General features: G+C 35.5%; 1 protein-coding gene across 4 annotated transcripts in view; it reads right to left on the bottom strand.

The window, feature by feature from the left end:
* Window positions 1–21,097, bottom strand: part of DOCK4 (dedicator of cytokinesis 4) — a 213,920-nt gene that overhangs the window by 57,373 nt on the left and 135,450 nt on the right. For all 4 annotated transcript variants that reach the window (XM_086887100.1, XM_086887102.1, XM_086887101.1 and 1 more), the window contains exons 18-26: window positions 20,043–20,140; window positions 19,860–19,943; window positions 19,662–19,762; window positions 19,242–19,323; window positions 18,250–18,420; window positions 16,720–16,912; window positions 9,441–9,568; window positions 7,168–7,302; window positions 3,075–3,173 (exon numbers count right to left, since the gene is read on the bottom strand). In XM_086887100.1, the coding sequence (XP_086743226.1) occupies window positions 3,075–3,173; window positions 7,168–7,302; window positions 9,441–9,568; window positions 16,720–16,912; window positions 18,250–18,420; window positions 19,242–19,323; window positions 19,662–19,762; window positions 19,860–19,943; window positions 20,043–20,140 (1,091 nt within the window). The remainder of the gene's footprint in view (window positions 1–3,074; window positions 3,174–7,167; window positions 7,303–9,440; window positions 9,569–16,719; window positions 16,913–18,249; window positions 18,421–19,241; window positions 19,324–19,661; window positions 19,763–19,859; window positions 19,944–20,042; window positions 20,141–21,097) is intronic.

Genomic DNA, 21,097 nt, shown 5'->3' with positions numbered 1-21,097 from the left:
AGATGCTTACCTCTTTTGTCTTCCTCTAATCTATTAAGTAAAAACCCCAAACAAATGGATCAAAACAACCTTGCTGTGGTCAAAGCTGCATTGTGCTAACATACACTGTTTTTTTGCATTCACTTTTCCTCTGATCTTCTCCTATTAATAACTTCCACTGTTACCTTTTGTCATAAATTATATTTGAGCTTTTCCACAGCAGCAAATATCCGCCTACAAGGGTGCCTCTGTTCTATAAATTACTGTAAAATATATTTACTAGAAGTAGAAAGCATTTTGTGGTAAGCAAAAAGAGCATACCTTTAAAATAATATTGAAAGATAAAAGGAAGCATTTAAAATTACTATCTTGTTGAAGTCAGGGTTTCAAAAAGTGAGTGAAGCATAGTGCCTAGTTCTACCACTCAGCCATGAAACCCCTGTCAGTTCTTTTATACTTCATTTGCATGTTTTCAAATATAAAATGTTTTTCCTATCTTCTGCTTTGAGTGGAAAAAACCTCTCTTAAAAAACTGACGAAACAGTCACCGTGTCAATTATTATTAAGATAAATATATTTACAAAATAGAGGGAATATTTCCATAAGCAGACACCTGTTTAAGGCATCACTCAGATACATGTCATACAAATATGTGTACATATCATTCCTTCAAAGTCTCCATTTTGCTTTTCTTTCTTTAACAAGCTGGAAACAGCCTTTAGTAAGTTCGGTAGAGACTGCTTTAATAAAAAAACAAACTGCAAAACCTTTGCAAGTAATTTCATCAGTGAATTTTTGTTTGGAGAAGTTGTTTGGTAGGAGTATTTCTATTAATCTCAGATGTATCACAAACGCTGTGCAAACATACATTCGTGCAAGTATTGACATGGTCACCTTAAGAATTAGTCTGGAAGAAAGATGAAGTGCCATGTGGTATCAGTGCCTAATCATTTACTATAGATACAGAGGTATAGATATGGATATAGATATAGAGGTAGCTAAAGCAAAAAAGCAGAGCACAAAGCAATTCAAAGGCCTAGGTTATATTTCCTTGTAAACCTCCTATCAGATCTGTAACTCATAACGTGGCTTCAAGGAAGACCCAACTCACTTTGATACCGCTTTGATAGGGACAAAATAAGGAGTCAGAAATACAGCAAACTGATGGTAGTTATCACTGAAATTTAAAACCCAACTAGACACTAGATTAACTAAGGCTACTAATTCAGCTACTAAAGCATCTCAGATGATCATCATCATCTTATCACTGATATTTCTATCTTTTTAATTTTCATTTATCCATACTGATTGATAAAATTTCCTAAGATATCTTAAAGCAAAGAAAATTCCACACTTGGCAATCAAGCAGAAATATAAAAAAGGAAGTAGCAAGATGGTTTAGATAGCCTAGTCATACAAAATCACCTCATGATTAATAGCAGTATTGGTCTCACACACTAGCTCTCATCCTTCCCTCTTGCTCTCAGTGATATTTAATATTTCCAAGTGAGGGGAAAAAACCAATATATTATTTAAGATTCAGAAGAGAAGAAATGCTGCATTGATGATGATCAGACAACTACCACTGAATCACTGGTTGAGCTGATGCTGATTCAATAAGATCTAAATGGAAATAACAAACTCTGGACTCAAGTTCTTAAGACCTCTGTTGTGATAGATGATGGCACCAGCTACAGCTGCTTTCCATATGTCTCTGCATAATAGTAGGGTATGTGCGTGGGGGGGAATTTAAATGTGTCAAATCAAACACCATTCAAACACTAATTCTAGAGATTTTTCATATTCTAGAAGGAAGAAAAGTCTGAATAAACTTATCACTGTATTATTGATAAAGCACATATATCAAACAGAAATATAGCTTGAAACCTTTAAGAATACCTGTTCAGAACTCACACAAAAGGTAAAATATTTCCCACTAAAAAATGCCTAGGTTCCACAATATTTACTAAAAATTGGCTAAGGATAGCAACTAGTCTAGGTGAAAACAGATGCTTATATAAAAATTGTTCACCCTATACAACTCCTAGGTAGTGCTCTTGATTTATGATAACTTCTTAGGCATATTTTCTATCTGTCAAGCTCTACATGACCACCTCACTCAAAGAAAAGGCACTCACAAATGGTATGCTCTCTTCAGTTTTAAGCAGCTATCATCAGGAATTGAAGTAAATTTGAAATTGCACCATGACTAGACTCCCCTCTTCAGGGCAGCAGTTGAGTATATCAAATGGTAATTAAGGAGTAACACCTAAAATATATTATCGCATTAAGACATGATTACTGGCTTAATAATGTGTATTAATGCTTACTCAAGATTTTTTCGTGTGCATCAAATTTGGTACTATATAACTCTCCTGAATCCTGTAAAGTAGAAATCTTAGTGTATACATTTATGCAGGAAATCTTAACTTCAAGAATTTTTTTTTAATCCCACCACTCCTCCCTAAAGGAATTAAAAATGTTGAATCTCCACAAACCAAATTAATTAATTACTCAATTAATGAAACTGGTAGAAGCTGCCTTAAAAGACCTCCGCAGCAACTCTTTTCTATGATTGAAATGAGGGGACAGACATTATAAGTCTGACACATCCTCCTGCCAGTGGACGGGCTGCACAGCTGAGAAAAATGAAGAGATAGTTGATTATGCATTTCTCAAGCTGCATGTTTGCTATTGCCATACAGAATTTAATGAATGAAAAAAATAAGCAAGTATAATAAGCCAAACATAAAATTCACCAATCACTTGACAGTAAGAATCAAACAAGAGCAATGTAACCTTAGACTGACATTTTTAAAAGAGGTTTGGAGGCTAAGTTCATGGCTTTAAAGCAATTTTATAGCTCCATCCATCTTCTCTCTGCTGGCAATGTAGAAGCAATAAGAGCTTTGCCCCACTGCAAGAGTGGACTCAAGCTCCCAAGAAGAGCTGTGCAATAGTTAGCTAATCTGTAAAACACATTGCATTTAAATACTGAAGTGATTGATCAAAGCACAGGGATATCTCAAAGGGAGATAAATCAAAAAGAGAAATAAAAAGGCCTAAGCAAGTGGAAAAACAGTTTTGTTACTCACCCTCAGATCTTCCTTTGTGTTGAAGCTATCAAGAAGCTGTTGATAATGTCTATCAGTCATTTGTCGCAAGAGTGACAATAAACAGGAGACAAATTCTCCCTGTTCAGATAAGCCAAGAGGAGAAATATTATAACGTTTTCTGCACTTGAGCTTAAACTCTTATAATATAAACACTTCAAAAATAATTAACAAATGCAAGGGAAATTAATCCACAATTAGGCTTCAACTCCACATTTTGTGAAAATACATTGATTGCACTTCCTTCCCTTTTAAGGAAATATTTTTCCCTAAATGGATTTTACTTGCTTAGAAAAATCAATTTTAAATAGTTCCAGCAGAGCTAAACCAGTAAAATTTTTATTTGTGATTTGTTTTCCTTGTATCTGTTTTTAAACAAATTACTTAGACTGCTAAAATTACAACCTCTTTAATCAACTCAGCTTTGAAACAGATATAAACAAACATATTTTGCAAGAATTCTGGGAAGAATGCTATTGTTTTCCATTAGGGAAGAAATGACTGGAATTAGCTGGATATTTTTAAAAACATTCTGCCATCTCAAAAAGCCAAGATTTGTCAAAAAACACATTCATTTGTAGGACTGAAAAAACTTCAAAAATGTTTTGATCAGAAATTTCTTTGGGCTTACGGTAGAATTTCTCATTGAAAGAGCAGAGAACTTCACTGGGTATCTCCAGTAGGCAGTCAACCAACCAAGGCACTATAGGGAGGAACAGGCTCTCCCACTCACCCTTTACTGTGTGCTTACTCACTTTTTGGACTGGGAAGAAACACTGAATGGTACCAGTCAGGTCTGACTGCAGAATGGATGAGGACAGGAAAGAGTCAAAGGTGTGGTTTGCATCCCAATGCTTAGAAGGAACAATTCTGAAATCTTATAAGCTTGCTAAAAAATGGGAAATATATTTCTGCCTGTACCAGGAATGCAGAATGAGACTGAGAAAACAGGTATGTGATAACAGTACTTTAAAATGGTGTCTTTCATTGGTTTGCCAAGTCAAATTTTAGGAAGATTTCCCTCCATCTTTCATTAAAAACAGAAAATAAGATTAAAAAGAAAAAGCGTGTTTTCACAGGTTTCACAGCTGTTCTGGATTTTACATTGGAAGGCCTAATTCATTTGTGATTATACCTGCTACACTTGGCCATGTGTGAGGTGATGGCTTTCACTGGCAACATGGTGATACTTCTACACTGAAGTAATGATTCTAAATTTCTCACTTCCCCTTGTTTCACAGTAAACATAGCATTCACAGCAACATAAAATCACAGACTCAGAACAATATCCTAAGGCTACAAAATATCTAAATATTCATGCTCTGGGCATAAACAAAGGTTACAGCTGCTGTCCTGTAAATATCTGTATACCCAATTGCTAGCTTGAGTGACAAAATTTCTTTCCTGCCTAGGCATTTTAAGCAGTCCTTTTTAATCACCTTTCGTCTATGTTCCCACATTTGTTTCAACTTATATAGTAGTATATTAAAATCACAACTTATTATAGAGAACTGTACTATTACAGCTGACAGATTAGTGTTAAAAAAGCATTAACTTCAGCTAATTGTTAACTGACTTCTAAATATGAGCTTTTAATTTGAATGTAGGTAGCTATACAGGCCGGTTTTTAAAATAGCAATGCACATTCAGCTTCATTTGTTGAACTCAACAGAAGAATGTATGTTGTAGGATTTCTGTCAGTGTTGGCCACAGATTAACTTTCATATCATGCACAAAAGCAAATTCCACACATACAATCTTGATAAAAAAACATACAGGGTCCAATTCCAGTGTCAAAATATACTAAAATCACTTAGGTAGATTCCTAAAGTAATTTTTTGTGTCTTATTTAAGAAGCCCATTATTAGAAACCATGGGGCTTTCAATTAAATTGCAGTTCATTTAGCTTATGAGCGACTGAACTATCAAGATCTGAAATCAATTTAAAAGTACTTTAAATCTAAAATTTCAATTTAAGTTCACTTTAATTGGACTGCTTTCTTCCAATTCTTTTGATGCAGATGTATTTTTTTCTTAAGGAAGTCCAAAGGTCTAATTCAGTGACAAACCAAACCAGAAATTTCACTTTCACCATTGCATTAAATTCCATGTTTGTCCATGCATCATCTGTAACACTGACACCCTGAAGCCGTGTTCTGCTTCATGCTCAGTTTAAAGCATCACACACATCTTGCAGGTTACCATCAAACAAGATTTCTCACTGAAAATTAAATGGTGTTATCCAGGTACCAAAGGTGCCTGAAAGAAATGGTGGAGTCATGGCAGCACAAAGCCCAGTGCTGCCAGATTTGATGCTGTTTATGAAGAAAAAGAGCAACACATGGGCCTAGGAGACCACATCAGATGGGTTTGGGACTAATTCCACAAGGAAAACTATGTCTCATTCAAAACTATGACAGAATTTTATCATGTGTGGTCCCATGGTACATCTCACAAAGAACTTTTAATGACACATGCAGCTTGAAATAATGGTAACATACTGGAACAGACTCTACTGCTGCACTCCCATTGAGTACTTTATCATACGTGCTCTACAAATAGTTCCAAGAATCTGGCTCCGTGTGCTGCCAGAAGCCCATACTGCATGATATTTCTACATAAATGTATATAATTGCCTTATGCTGTGCTGTGAGTCACTTCCACATTAAGTATTCTTTGGGAGCCTGCAGTGACAATAACATAGCTCTTCTGATGCACAAAATAGAATTTTGCAACTTGAAAGCACTTTCAGTCTAACTTTTTATGGTGCAAAAGAATTAGGCTGCCATGGTGCTTAATGAAAACTTAATCTGCAATGAGACAGGTCAAAAGAAACCAATAAGATCAGAGCTTTGCTACCCTAACAGTTTAACACTTACCACCCTTTCTTCAGCTTAGATTTTCTTGTGGTAGCTGGATATGCCACACGGCACACATTTGCAATTTTGTAATTTAAAGAAAACAAACCTCCCAAACTCATAGAGGTAAATTGCTGTTGAACCACAGTGATTAAAGCGTGATGTTATCCCATTACAGAGCTTGGTCAGCTCCATAAAATACTCCATATACACTTTGCTCTCTGTGGGTCTAAAGTTAAAAAGAAAACAAGAAAAAAACCCCGAGAACACATGTTTTCTGCAGCTATTAAATGATTTTGAAATGTTTGATCTCAGAGGAAATTCTGCTTTGAAAAGCAACCCCCTATTCATTAACAAAAACTGTTACAGCGTAAACACCGAGCAATTAGTTAATAAATGTATAATGAGATGGTAAATCATTCAGCATAGTATATTTTCTGCACAAAATGCTAACCCCTCACATCTTGGGGTCACATCCCTGGCTATATTCGAACCAATTTTCCCTTGAAAAGCAAAGTGAAAACCTTGCTGCAAACAAAGCAAAATAACACTTCATTTTATTTGATCAGTGCTCATCACAGACTTTTCTGTAAATGCCTGTATTTCAACCTTCTAATTTCCATGAGTTGTTATAGCAGGTTCACCAAAACATCATTTGCTAATCTTCTAAATCTATCCTGTATGCTCAGCTTCATGTGACAAAAACAAAGCTCAAATACTCAGCCCAGAGAACAACAAAATGCTTCTCAAGTAATAAATTTAGATTAGTACAAGTTATCACAGATTCTGCAGGCATCTTTAGAGCTGTTTCATAATGAAAAAATGTATGCCTTTTAGGAACTATTAATGATTGATACTCTTCTATTTTCAGGAATTCAAACTGAAGGAGAGTTTCAGAAAGCTATCGTATTGCAAACAAAAGGAACATACTGAAATCATTACTAACCTGAAAGTCTCAAATGTTATCTTTTGGGCTTGTTTATTTTGCTTTGCTTTGGGTTTTTTTTTGGTCAAAGTCTATAAATAAACTTAATGAAAAAAAATTGCTCTTGCCTCTAAAAATGAGTGGAATGCAAGAAAGGTTTTCATTGTCTTCCTCATTCTCTCTTTTATACACAAAGTCTAACACCATGAATTACAACATAAAGACAATATATTCACAAATCTAATAGTCCAACCAGTGACAATTGTGAGCTCTTTCACTGCAAGAAACTTACAGTCACATCTTGAAACTGGAGACGCAGAGCAGAGCCTGATGGTTGTGGTCGGCTGGTGATCTCTAGTATGGTCCTTAACAGAATATCTAGCAGACTGTTTACAATCACATCAATTTCTTCCAGGACTGATTTTTCCTTAAATAATAAATAAAACATTTATGATTTTAAAAGAGAAATACGACCACAAGCATAATTCCTTTGATGCAATTTTAGAAACAAATTACAGTTTCATTATGAACACAACATTCAAGAAACCGGGACTATTCTGTAATTCAGAAATTGTTTCATTCATTCATTTTTCCCAAAAAATTTCCATTAATTACACCACAGAGGATGTTTACAGGGATGACTTGGAATATGTAAGTATTCATCAAATTAGCACAGCTCTATTTTCAGTTGACGTTTGGAAGAAAGCAGTAAATAATATACAAAAACTTTTTGGGCAAGATTTTCATAGGTAACACTCATCTATCTTCTGGGGAAATTGCCAAGAAAGGCTTAAAATCCAAAAAGCAAAATCCTGTTTTACACTTTGAAACTATCACCAGAAATAAGCAGATGGTGCTCAACCTTCAGGACCTGCTTCATCCGTAAGGCCCAGCTATATCCCTTCCCAGCAGCCGAGTAGCACAAACAAATTAGTCTTTTATGTGAGCCCACAATTGCTTGTATACAACATCAAAACAAAGGAATCAAAGCATTCACTGCCAAAACAGACCATGAACACCTCAGTTATCAGCATGAAAACACTTGATAAAGTCAAGTTGTAGTTACTTTTCCTTTTTAATTCAGATAGAAATGTTTTCCCTGCTTCAAGACTGTTTTAAGTCTCTACTGCAGCAAAAACCATCTTCAGCTGAGCAATTTTATCCATTGTTTAACATGACTTTTTACAGAAAGAAACACTTCATAATCAAATGCACACAACCAAGCTAAAACTCAACTGACAAACAAATATATCAGCTTTACTGACACTGAGGTATTGGAGTGATTTGAGTTTTTTCTTTTTTTTTAATTTTTCTTCCTAGGCACCCTAAAGCATGTGATTTGTAACAAAACTCAAAATTCCTTTTTGGGCTCAAGTTGAATCTATTGTCAAGCCATGTTCTCTGTCACTTCATCTAGCATCAAAGAGCTGTTAAACTGGCTTCTTATGAAAACAGACAATACACAGTACATTTAGGAACTGCATCTACCATGAGGACCCTTCTCTTTACTACTACAAACTACTTTTGGAATGAACAACAGCTTTAATTTTCAAAGCTGCCTTACTGCAAATTCACTTGTTCCCTCAGTCTCTAAATTATCTTGATTTTAACAGAAGGACTGAAGTTCTGTACTGATGTACCAAAAAACATCAAAGTCACCAGGTTGTTAACAGTCTCAATTACTCAAAGAATATTATATGTAGTGTCTGCATATCCTGAACATTCAGGAGAATTTTATGTAGATATAACTTGTAATTGTGTACATCTCAGGTCTTGTGACTCCAAATGGAAGATCTTCTGAAATTCAGATCAGATATGTGAACCTTTCACCCAGTCCAAAACCACAGGTCTGCTTTAGTATCTATCACTTTATCTATACTCCAGGTCCAGAAGTAGCTGGAAGGAATACGTTGTTACAGTGCCAAAGGTGCAAGCCACATCCATTATCAAAGCACTGACAGAACAACTTTAATTGCTGAGAGTGAAGAAGCACATAAAGGAGTTCTCACTAACGCATCACAAAGTAATGTGGCCTTGACATGCATGTATTGCACTAATTGCAGGCAATGCCTGGTTTTAATTGTCTTACATCCTGTTGTCTGTCAGAACCTATCATCACCTTCCCATTTGCAATACACCTAAGTGTGCTCTCCTATGCAGCTTTCACACATTCATTCACAAACATCAGAAATCAACCACAAAGATTATCAACTAACAGCCAAGTGCAATCCCCCCTGCAATACTCATATCAATCTCTTTACCTATATCCTGTGTCCCCTAAGAATATACAGCCCACAATAGAAAATGATCCTAAAAGAAAGTAGACATTTCTTTCCAACACAAGGCTCAAGAAGTGCAAAAGCTTGTCAGACATCACATGATACAATTAAAATACTCATTCATGGAAAGAAAAGGGTCATGAAAAAAATCAAAATGACATGTTTATGTAGATTCATTACAGAGAGAACTCTTTAAAATGCTCTTGGGCAAGGTCCAGTTTGTGTCATTAAATGTCACTGAGCCATATAAAGAAGTTCAAGTGGATGTGACATGGTGTTTACTCACTGAGCTGTTCTTCTTGATGAGGCAAAATATGTTGCTAAGGATACGGGCACACATTATAAGGTCCTTCTGCTCCTGTAAATGCATGTGGAGATGATGTAAAACTACTGGAAGAAGAATGCATCGAGAATCTGGAAAAAATTAAAAATTTAATGAATAGGAGCTCACATAGAGTAATTTAATTTTAATACATATATAAAATATGTCTTCAGTCAAAAACTATTGAAGAATATATTCTAAGCAGAAGCTTTTGCTTGCTTTAACCAACATTTTTGACAAGCAGAAGTTTTTACTTCACATCATAAGCAAATGTTTGAAGAGGAAACAATATGCTGAAAACCACTATATTACATCATGGATGAAGAAAAATACCACTGTGTGGAATATGCTACATATAAAAGAAATTTTAAGTATTTATTGAACTGTCATCCAAAATAAAATAATACAAAATAAAATGAAACTATGAGAATTTATGCTCTAGTGTTCCTGCCATGTGACAGGATCCATTTATACACCAAAGTTATGACAGACTTCATCAGGAACTTATGTTATTCTACAAGAGTTCTATTTTACAGACAAGCAGCAGTATTTTCAGGTTTCTTTCCAAATTTTCACCTTTCCAGATTCCTCACTCCTACTGAGTATGAGCAACTTAGACTATTGATGTCAACATGAAATAATTTGCCTTTCCACTATTTCATTTTCTAATCACAGTTCTTTGGTGTTATTTGCAGTCCTGAATTTGCTCAAAATTGCAAGAACATCATTAACATGCTACTTATTTCTGCTTCCTTTTATAACAATTAAAGACAATATTAAGTGGGAAGAACCCTAATACTTACACTTGTGATAACACTTTAAACACCTATTCACAACTTGATAAATGGGAAGGATATTACCTTTCTTCGTCTTGTTGTTGTTTTAAAATCTTTTCCATAATTAAGAAATTATATTCCCATAGAAATGTACTTGAATAATTTCCTCTATTAAAATTTTAATTATTATAAGCTGTGTTATAATAATATATTCATCTGCTCCCTTTGTTCATTAATGCAATTATGTGTTAAAAATTGATTTCTCTAGCTGGAAAATTACTCTTTTAAAACAATTTTGCCAAGCAGGTATTATTTGTGGATTACACTTTCTATAAACACTTTTATCTCCCTCAATTATTTCCTCTATTTTTTCCATGAGGGAGAAGATATATTTATTCTGAGATTTTATTTGTTTAATGTTTTTTTTCACTTACTGAAACACAGCACTAATCTTGTTACGTTTTGCTATTCCCTTGTTTTCACCATCTAGTCATCTGTATAACAAAAGACAAATCATATGGGCAAGCCCATTTGTACACATTATTTAAGTATGCTCTTATTTTTGAAATAAAAGCTTGCCTACTCTTTTAGAAATGCGTGTTTCATTCTTATTATTAATTCAGGTGTACCTCTGTATATTCCTACAAAAGAAAATAATAAACAAAGGCAGGAAGGCAGTAGGCAAATGACCACCAGTCAACTGAAAACCAGCAGTACAAAAACACAACACTGGACAATAATTGCCCTCTCTCCAGTGACTTTATTTCTGTAAATGTCTCAGCAGGTTTTCATCAGGACTGGCCCGAGACTTCCTGTCGGTCTGTGGCATCACAAATGGGGGTGAGTTTCTCAACAAAACCAAGGCAGCATCTTCTTTTTCTCTACCTCAGAACCTGGCTTAGCCAAGTGTTGTCCCCAGTGTTCTGAGATGCCAAGTGTTCACAGCTGCCACTGACCCATCCACTGCAAGACTTCTAGGGTCAGAGGCTAACTGGGCAGGGAAATGGTGAACGTGCAGACCTGGGGTTAGAAAAGTGACACCTTCTGATCCCCACTGCTAAATCTTCTTATTGATTCCTCCTGGATGAAAAAACACAGCTAATGCCTTCAGCTGAAGCAATAAAGCAGGACCTTTCTACTTGTGTAAAAAAGACTCAGGGGATGGCTCCTTTTCCCTGCTCTTTGGCCTTGTATTGAATTCTTGACTATCTGGCAATCCAGCATCAAGAGACAAGATGAAGGGTTCACTGTGTAAACCAGCCCGTGATTCTGTGCTTGGAGTATTTTGCTGGCAAGCAGGTGATAGTAAGCTCAATCCAATCACTACTCAGCTGCACAACTATCACAGAACACTAAAAGTAGCTCTTTGACACATTTCATGTATAGCATGATTTTTTGGGCCACAGGTCCTCTCTTGCAGCTACAAGTCATATCCCTCACATCCGAAGGGCAGAAGAAACCAGAAGCAGTCCTGTGTCAAGGTGTTTCTTCTTGGTTAACTCAGATAGCTTCCTGATGAGCCCACACAGCATTTGGCACCTAACCTCAGGTGCCATCTACTCTGTGCACTGCTAACATGTTAGCACAGCATCATGAACTACATTTTGAAGACCAAAAATCTACATGTAGCAACACTGGACTCATAAATAGCCAACTCTTACACATAATGTGACCTGAGGTATCTCAGGCAAAACTGAGCATCATCATTCAACTGCTTCAAGCATCCCATTTTTGCAAAAGCTTCATAAAATTATCAGAAACTCTGTTTTACCAGACCAAATGGACTAGCAAGAAGCATCTTACAATGACTTGCAACTATATATGGGAGGCAGTAGTGGCAGTTTTTGAAACAACCACCACATATAATACAGCTTTAGCTATACTCCTTATAAGCCCAGAATCTAAATATACTTCTGTCTTGATCTGTTTAGGTGGAGAGATGTAGTGGTATTACAGAGGAGGAGAGCTGGCTCATTCACCTCTGACACAAATCAAGCGCTAAGTGAGAAAGTTTGAAGAATATTTGTCTCGGGTTTCTCTTCTTCTTGCTAATTGTCAGCTGCAATGTCAGCCACTGGATACAGAAAAATTAATGAGCACAAGGAATGGTGTAATAATCAGAACTCTGAGCCATCAGTCACTGTCCTAATTTTTCTTCTATGCAGGAAGTCAAATTAGCTGACTGTTTAAAATGCTAATATTTGCCCTTTACAAATATTATACAGAAAGACAAGGAAAAAATCATGACACAGAGCTTTTGAAGTATGTGCTTGGCACAATTAGAAAGAGAGCAATCTTAGACTCTGGGCAATCCTTGTGACTTTCCTACACAACATTAACATTTAATACACAGAAAGTCTTCTCTCCTTAATTTCCATATAGTGGTAAGGCATCTGCAGAGACATACTTTCTTCAGTCTAATATATTTTAAAGATTACTTTCTGAAAGATGATATTAATTTTAATTACTGTAGCTAAACAGATGGTCAAAGCTTCATCCTGTTTGGAAAAATTGAACCTTTTAAACAAACAAACAGCACACTCCTTGAACAATAAGAAACAAGGATGTTGCTCTTGGTTTTGGTAGTTTTACTTGACCCATTTAATTTGTTTGGATTAAATACTGGACATAAGGATGTCAGAAGAAGAAAATGCTTAAGCCAAAAAAGCAGCTATCACTGCAATTCCCATACCAAACATGTATGCCTGTTCCCTGGCTGCATGGACATGTCACTGTTCTCAGAACAGTTAGGAGGGAAACTAACTCACAACTTGTAGACAGGAAATGTTTTCACTTGAAAGAAAAAAATTGCCTGTAGGGCAGAAGGAAAACACAGGCATGGCTCAGAAAGTCCTCCTGTGGCCTAAAAATAAGCCACTGATCAAAAGCATAATTTGCAGACTGAATTTCTGTATGCACTATGCATCTATCATATAGATATATGTCCACAGGTGTATACAGAGGAACACATGCACAAGCAAACATAATATGCAGAAGAATAGCACATGGCTGTGGAAGGCAAATTAAGCAATACTATTTAATCTGAAAAAGATCATGGAGTTCATGAAAACAGTGCAATGGATCAATGTGTAAATCCTTTACGTTTTGAAAAGATTTACTCTCTTTTCAAATCTGTGTTAAATTTTAATGTATTTTAAACAAACTGAATTCAGGATTTATATCAACACTTTCAATAGTGATAGGCTTTTTGCATTTTTATAACAATCAATTAGCTTGAAGTGATTACTGAGATATCTTACGAGTCTCATTAATGAGAAGATTTGAGTATTCTGAAAAACAGTGGAATCATAATACCTAACCTCTAGAATTAAACCTCCTTATCAGCTAACAGTACCATTTCCTGAACTTGCTCATTACTTTCTTTCATTCCCATAGGAAGTCTAACATGTAACAACATTTTTTACACAAGGCAGTTTAAAGATATTAAATATCCTTACTGACTGTGTCAGGTATTTGTCTCTGAATGACTACTGAAACATAAAGTTTCTTAAATGTACCCTCTCCTGTAATATACAGAATGTCATTCTTAGACAAACTAATTCACTCAATCTCAGAACAAAAACAAAAATATATGTCTCAAAAACAAAAATTATCATGTCTCTAGTCCATTAACTGTGGGATTCTGTGTAAAGAAAACAGCAAAACAAAGAAAAGAAATAGTTATATATGAAATAATCACATTAAAATCAACATATGAAATCAAGCATCAACTTGGGATTTTTCCTAGCTTCATAATATAACTGATAAATCTATATAGTGTAAATGGTCATAGAATTAAAGCTCTCCTCTAGCTGCTTTGAACCGTTTGCCTCACTAAAAGGAAAAGACCTATGGAACTACCCTTGCACAGAAGTCCAAATCTTCATGTTTTGGAAAAACACAAAATTTCTTGCCATGTAACAACAATTTTCATATGGTAAAGCGCTGCACTACAGCTTATGAATTAGCTAAAACACAGGCTTTATCAATATGAGGTTTTCTTTTTTGTAGGATTTTACCTATGAACATAATGACTCTACTGCTAACATGTTGACATGTTGTATCAGTGATGATTCCAAAAAAACTCATTCTTTTTGAAGGACAAAACCCAGATGTTCCACTTATGCACCTCACATTTTCACAGCTATTGAATTTGCAAGCTCAAAGAAGTGCCCTTAGATTAAAAAACAGTTGGAGTTCTGTCAATTCATCTTTAACCGTGTCAAGAAGGACATGGTTCAAGATACGGCTCTCTGTTACTGGCCCTAACTCTTTCCAGCTAAACAGATTAAACTCTTCCTCAAAGGAAGCTGTATTAACAGTGAATGCAAAAGAGAAAGCAAACAAGCATGTTAGGCTACTGATATATGGGAAATAACAAAGTTAGACATTCTTCTGGTTACAGGCATATGTAGATCATCAGTTTGGACATTCTTAAAGTATCAAGAGGGATGAGGCTGAAGACCAAAATACCCAGGCTGGAAGAAAGGCCAAGGGGAAAAAAGTACTGATGAATTTTACTGTCAGGAAAATTGTCATCTGTGTCTTTTTAGATAGGTAATGAAGTTAGCTCCAGATAACAGAAAATGCTATCTAAGAAGCACCCTTCTTATTTTCAGATATTTGAATAAATAGTTATTTCCTATGTTCCTTTTACTTCCAGTGCATTAGCTGGCACTGTGGTTTGCAGCATTCATTATCTTCATCTGGCAGACAGAAATCAGCTCTTTTCATAGCAGCAAACCACAACTTCCCCTTAAGATGTACATAATTGTACATATGTACATAATCTACATATGTAGATTAACATAATATAGTGCAGTATTTATTTTTCCCAAGAGGATTTTAATAGGACTTCCTTCTAGGAATGAACTGAGGGAAAGTCTATTCATATTTTTGTATTTTAAAGAGATGAAACATTGATGGCAAAGATACAAGACCGATCTCCACAACACCCTTCAACTCAATGATGATCAAAATTTTACAGTGCAAGCGTTTGTATGACATTTCTCTCATGGACACTGGGAGCTTATATCACTGCCTGATGTTTCTCACATCTGTTTCCCCATGGTCTAAGAAATTTGTATTTTATATGTGTGCAACCCACACTCCTTGTAAACTTTAAGGTTTCATTGCTTTTAAAGCCAAACCAACTCCTTAATAATGAAAATGGATTTCAATAAAAATCTGGGGTTTTTTTACAAAAGAAAGCAAACGTAAAAAAGTTGTCATACAATTGAAAGTAGTTCCAAGAAAGCCCCCAAAGAGTCCCTTACATGGCATTAAGTGACTGATTAGGTTCATATAATTAGGGCACCTGTTTAGGCTGACCTGAGATAATGGGAGGAAAGTGGCAATGATGCTACCTGGTCCCTAAGTAGTGTGAAAAATAAAAAACGTAAGTGAGAGCATCCTTGATATTGCTCCATAAATATGTCATCATCCAGCCAGAGACTGGAGGTCTGATCTATTGGCACAAGGGAGAGCTAGCTGACCCTTCAGGAGGGGACTCCCAAGGGAGAGGATAACCTGTTTTCACAGCCAGAATGAAGCCAATTAGCCAGGATGCAGTACTCCTTACCCATTTCTTTCAGCTCATATTTATAAAGTAGAACCACTTTTTAAAAGCTGTTGTAAAAAATATGCTCAAAGAACACTTCATTTTTTTTTTTGTAGTATCCCAAAGTATTTATGCATATACTGGTGGTTTTTGCAGGGCTTTCATCACTGTAATGTGTTCACCTTGAATGCTTTAGATGGTAAAAGTAACTGGTCCTACTAAACTCCATCACCCAATACCCAAATAGCTCTCAGGGCTATGGGCAAATAAATAAAGACTTATTAGAATCCTTCTTCTATCATCTTTTTTCTATTTTAATTATTTTATTTCAAAATTACTTCATCTCAATTTAATACTTAGTTACTTCTGTGAGATCCACTTAGAATAGAAACCAAGAATGCTGGGCTCACCACCATTCAGCAGTTGTTTTTTCTGCACAGCAAATAATAATGCTGTTATATATTTTATGCACCAGGCATTGCTCACATTTGTGCAGTATTTTTATGCTGTATTAAAAAATGGAGGGTCCAAAGTGTTCAACTAGCAAACACAAAACATGACTTAATGGGTCTGTCTGCTGAACTGTCCCCAAAGAAGAGGAAAAGGAGAGAAATAATTTTAGCAAAGTTTTTCCTTGTAATTACTTAAAAAGCATAAGGCAAACTTCCTTAACCAACAATATTGCCAGTAGATTAAAAAAAAAAAACCCCGACATATTTTTGAGTCTTTGCCCTGAAAAACGAATCACTAAATTCAAAAAACTGTATTTTTATAAATGAGCAGCTTATACAGAGCAGTGCTTCAAGAATTGTTTCTTTTGAACACTATTCCCTTCAGCACCTGCTGGCCAAGGTACAAAGCACCCAGTCTGAGCTCCTCATCTGCAGGCAACCCAGAGCAACCTTACCTGGGTTAGTGTACAGGTGACTCTCCACAGTTTTCCCAATACTCTGCAGTTTAACAGCTTGAAGGGACTCATCCCCATGCATCACTGTTGGCAAGCTGCCCAAAGCATCGTGAACCAAATTTGCCACTTCTCTCACATCAAAGAGCTTCAAAAGTTCTGAGTACACTGAGGGGAACGAGCTGAGAAACACAGCCTAGAGGAACAGGGCAAAAATGGACAGTCAGAACAGTTTTCACATTTGTAGAATTTAAATAACTATAGAAATTTAAGTAACTCTAGAGAAATGCTTGGTTTCAAGGACAGGTAATAGCTTTAAAAACAGTCTTATTTTCAAAATTAATAGCCTCACATTAATGGACTTACACTTGTGACTATTTCCTTTAAGTAATAGCTAATGATTGGTAATTTCTCCCAGGACGAAGTGAAAGTTCAACTCAAAAATATTTATTCTTTAAATACACTTAGGTTTCTGTGAGACAAAATTTTTTGAAAGGATGGCAGAATCTAGCTGATACGATACAAAAACTATTTGTGTGGAGTTGTTTTGGTTTACTTTAAGGTAAGTAATGTAACAGCCTTGATATCTTCCATTTTTCAAATACTGAACATTTTTATTTTGGAGTGAGGCAGCACTTGTAGTCTTGGTTCCCTTCAATAATCTTTAAAATGGGGTAGAAGGTCATTTATGAATATGAAAACAAAACACTGTAAAAGAAAGGAGAATAATGCCAGTGAAAAGAAGCTAAAATTGACATTCCCCTCTTCTTCTCTAAATCCTGCTGATTGTGAAATGCTACTTACACACCCACACTTGTGGCAGAACAGGCTAATGGGAGTTAAAAATACTGAAAAAGAATTCTAAATGTATTGTTTGTATCCTTTTATTTTCTTTTGACTCCAGCTGTTTACACGATATGAGATGGAAGAAAAACCTTTCTAACTCTGTTCTCTCTGATTTGCCATTTTCTTGGCAGAACTGTTTTCTAAAACAATTTGGAAAATACTAATTCTTGACAGGATCTTAACAATCTCTGTTTACAGAAACATGTGAAGAGGAGGGTATATTTATGAACATTTAATGTAGAGAGCTGTCTCCTGTGTGTTTTGCCTCTACACTTTAGCACTAGCCCATTTTTGTAGTCTCAAATGAAATAAAGGTATCATCTGAGTATTATATATGGTTCATCAAGACTTAAAAATTTTCTGTACAGCATGAAAACTCTAATAGTAGTTTTTGTATGGCTCAAATTCTTCAATGTTAGTGTGGTTAAACTAAACAGTAAGAAGACCAAAACAAAAAAAATTGGTTTATTTGTATCCATCAACATAATTGTTATAATTCAAAATAAAATACCATGTTTAGCATTATCTATTCCAAGCATATTTAGAAGGTGCTGGTATGAAAATTTCACGCTGTATGATGGAAAGTTGAAAATGCCACTTTGCTCTAGCAAAAATACGTTTTCTTTCTGAACAAGCATACATTTTTTATACTGGATGTGGAAAATGCCAACAAGCAAGAAAACTTACTTGTAGTTGGGATAAAGCACTTGTTCCTTTGCTCTCTTGAGACAGGAAGAAGCGTACTGACATAAGGAGCTCTTGAATACAGCAGCGAAATTCCTCCTCATTTTGTCCACCAGTAGCAATAGAGAATAATCTTCGAGACTGAACTATGTATTTAAAGATATATTCCTGTGCCTATAAATGCCAAAATCAGAGATAACTCACAAAAATGAACAGGCTCCTCTCCAAACAGAACACATGCAATGATTATATCATTCAAATAAAGAAAAGAGTCTGAAACGGAACCCCATTAGTTAATCTTGGTAAATCTCTCTATTGAAACACTAACAATATTTTAATAAAAGCAAAACAAATAAGCAAAAACTCCACCACTTTCTTCCCCCACAAAAAAAAAACAACTTAAATTAAATGCAAAAACTGTTTGAATGCAAATTCAAAATACAATAAGTGCCCTCTCTTATTAGCAAGACACAGAAGTTCACAGCAGCACAGAAAAATACAGAATGGTCGCACACTGATATTTTATTTCCATATTGCAGCTCGTGTCCCAAATGGGATTGTTGCATAGTATAACTCAGCCTGATGGCATGTTATGCTCTTCTGATGGCACAAACCAGGGCAACAAGAACAACCACAACCACCATAATCAGAATTCCCTGGTGTCAGGACTGAATCATTAGGCCTGCATGCATGTCTGCCCATTTAGATTCATGCAATGGATGTAACACCACCAGTGTTATCTATATTTGATTTCTTTGCCTCATTCAGTGAGGAACATAGAGCTCCACAGACTAAAGGCAGCGAGCCTCAATGGTCAACTTACTGACAAAAGAAAATAATGAATAAACTGACTGCACTGGAAGTCTGCAGCTCCCTAGAATTAGTACTACTGTTCCATCATTTATATATATTCTGCTTCATTCCCTAAGTTAGACTAGTGTGTACTGTATGAATACATCATTCAAATGTACACTTGTCTCCAAAAATTTTATTACCTTTAGTACTTCCTGTATGTGATCATGAAGCTCCACCTCAGTGACTCGATCAATATGCCACTTCAGTACTTTTATAAGATCTCTATAATAGCACATCAGGAATTATTACAACACAGAAGTGAGAGAAGGGTTAACTTTGCACATAAAATGCAGACCAATAGCTGTCATATGAGAAACACTGGCAAAATAAAAAATATATTACTAGATTTTACTGATCACCATACTCAATAGTAAACTTAGTTTTAAGTCTGCTGAAGAGCACCTAGCACATCTCTGATGAATGGCCAATAATACCAGCATTAAATATGCAGTAGAATGATTTTAACAGGCACACACCATGTCCTTAACCGAATGACTGATTCTTTTAGTTTAGTAACAGCTGTCAGATAGAAAATCAGATAGAAAAAGTACAGACTTCACCTGTATGCAAGTGCTCCTGCAAAATGACTTTCAATGTAAGTGTCCATTACTGGCTTAAAGTGGTGAAACTTGCTGTCCTGCAGCAAATTTATTATGTGAACCTGAATGTGAGAGAAAAAGAAAAAAATTCAACACTTTTTTTGTTTGTTTTACCTAGCTTTTAGCTAGTGTTAAGCATGATCACAAAATGAAACTTACCAAGCAATCAAATACTTTTGATCCATATTTTTGAGAATTTTCATCTAAAATCCCAAATAAAGTGTCTAGTGTATCTTGAAGAAACTGATGGGAGAGAATAAGAGCGTTATTAAAAAGACATTTCTGTGACATGGAAGCACATTATTTCTCTCATATAATCTAAAAGTATAAAAAGGTATATACCTTCACTATTTCTGAACCATCAATTTCTTTTAATTTTGAGAGGCAACCTGCAATTTTGTCTGGGTGGGTTCTCCACTTCAGAAGGTCAAGCATATCTCCTGCAAAAACAAAGTGCAGGATTAAAGTTGGAAGCAAAGCAGCATTTCATGTTTCAAATTTTACTATTACAGTCCATTCAGCAAAATTTGGCAAGAAGAGAAAACACCTCTAGATTTGTTATAATATGATCTTCCCAACAAAACATTTTCATTCTGTTCCGTAATTGCTCCACTGAAACAAACATAAGAACATGGTACTGGGTCACTAGAATCAGTCTCCAGTGGCAACTCTATCATGCAATCTTGTTCAGATGCTATCTTAAATAAAGCAATTATTTTGCCCTCTCTCAACCCATTGAAAGATGCCTTCCAGAGTTAGTCTCTGAAAGCTAGAAACGATCTCCTAATTACCAGCTTGATTGCATTTGAAACACACATGTTTCTGTGTTTTTTCAGACAACAAAGGCAATTCCTCTAAGATCCCACTTGATTAACAAGCAAAAAATCTCTTCTGGAAAATGAACTATTCTGAGATAAAAGATGCCTGAGTGTGTCCAAACTTCCTCCAGTTTTAATTCCTTGTCCTTCAGCTTTCCTAACCAAAAAGATAACTACATTACAGATAAGATGACATCATTTTCTACATCATTAGCAAGCTCGTACATCTGTTGTAAACATCTGTGTTCTAGAAGTTGAGTGTCTTTTGGATAGACATATTTATGTCACCAATATGATGTTTCTCCCATTTAACACTATTCAGCTCCCTGGATGTGGAACAATCCCCAGGAGTCTCCACTGGTGTATCCTGCCTTTTCTACCATTACATTCAATCTAATTTCTATTCTTTCTAATATTCTTTCTATTTCTATTCTTTCTTATTAATTATTTAAATCAAAGTTACAGTGCTTTGCTATATCATATTATGATTTTGTCCCCCACTGAAGAGACCTTTCAACAACATGCAGAAAATTGTCTCAGATTTTAGTGAAGTTACTCTCATCTCCATACCCTACCAGT

This window comes from Cyanistes caeruleus, chromosome 4 (assembly GCF_971803275.1).
Source record: "Cyanistes caeruleus chromosome 4, bCyaCae1.hap1.1, whole genome shotgun sequence".
NCBI classification, from domain to species: domain Eukaryota; kingdom Metazoa; phylum Chordata; class Aves; order Passeriformes; family Paridae; genus Cyanistes; species Cyanistes caeruleus.
The sequence above is the reverse complement of the archived record's forward strand: the minus strand, read 5'-3'. Positions and strand labels throughout refer to the sequence as shown.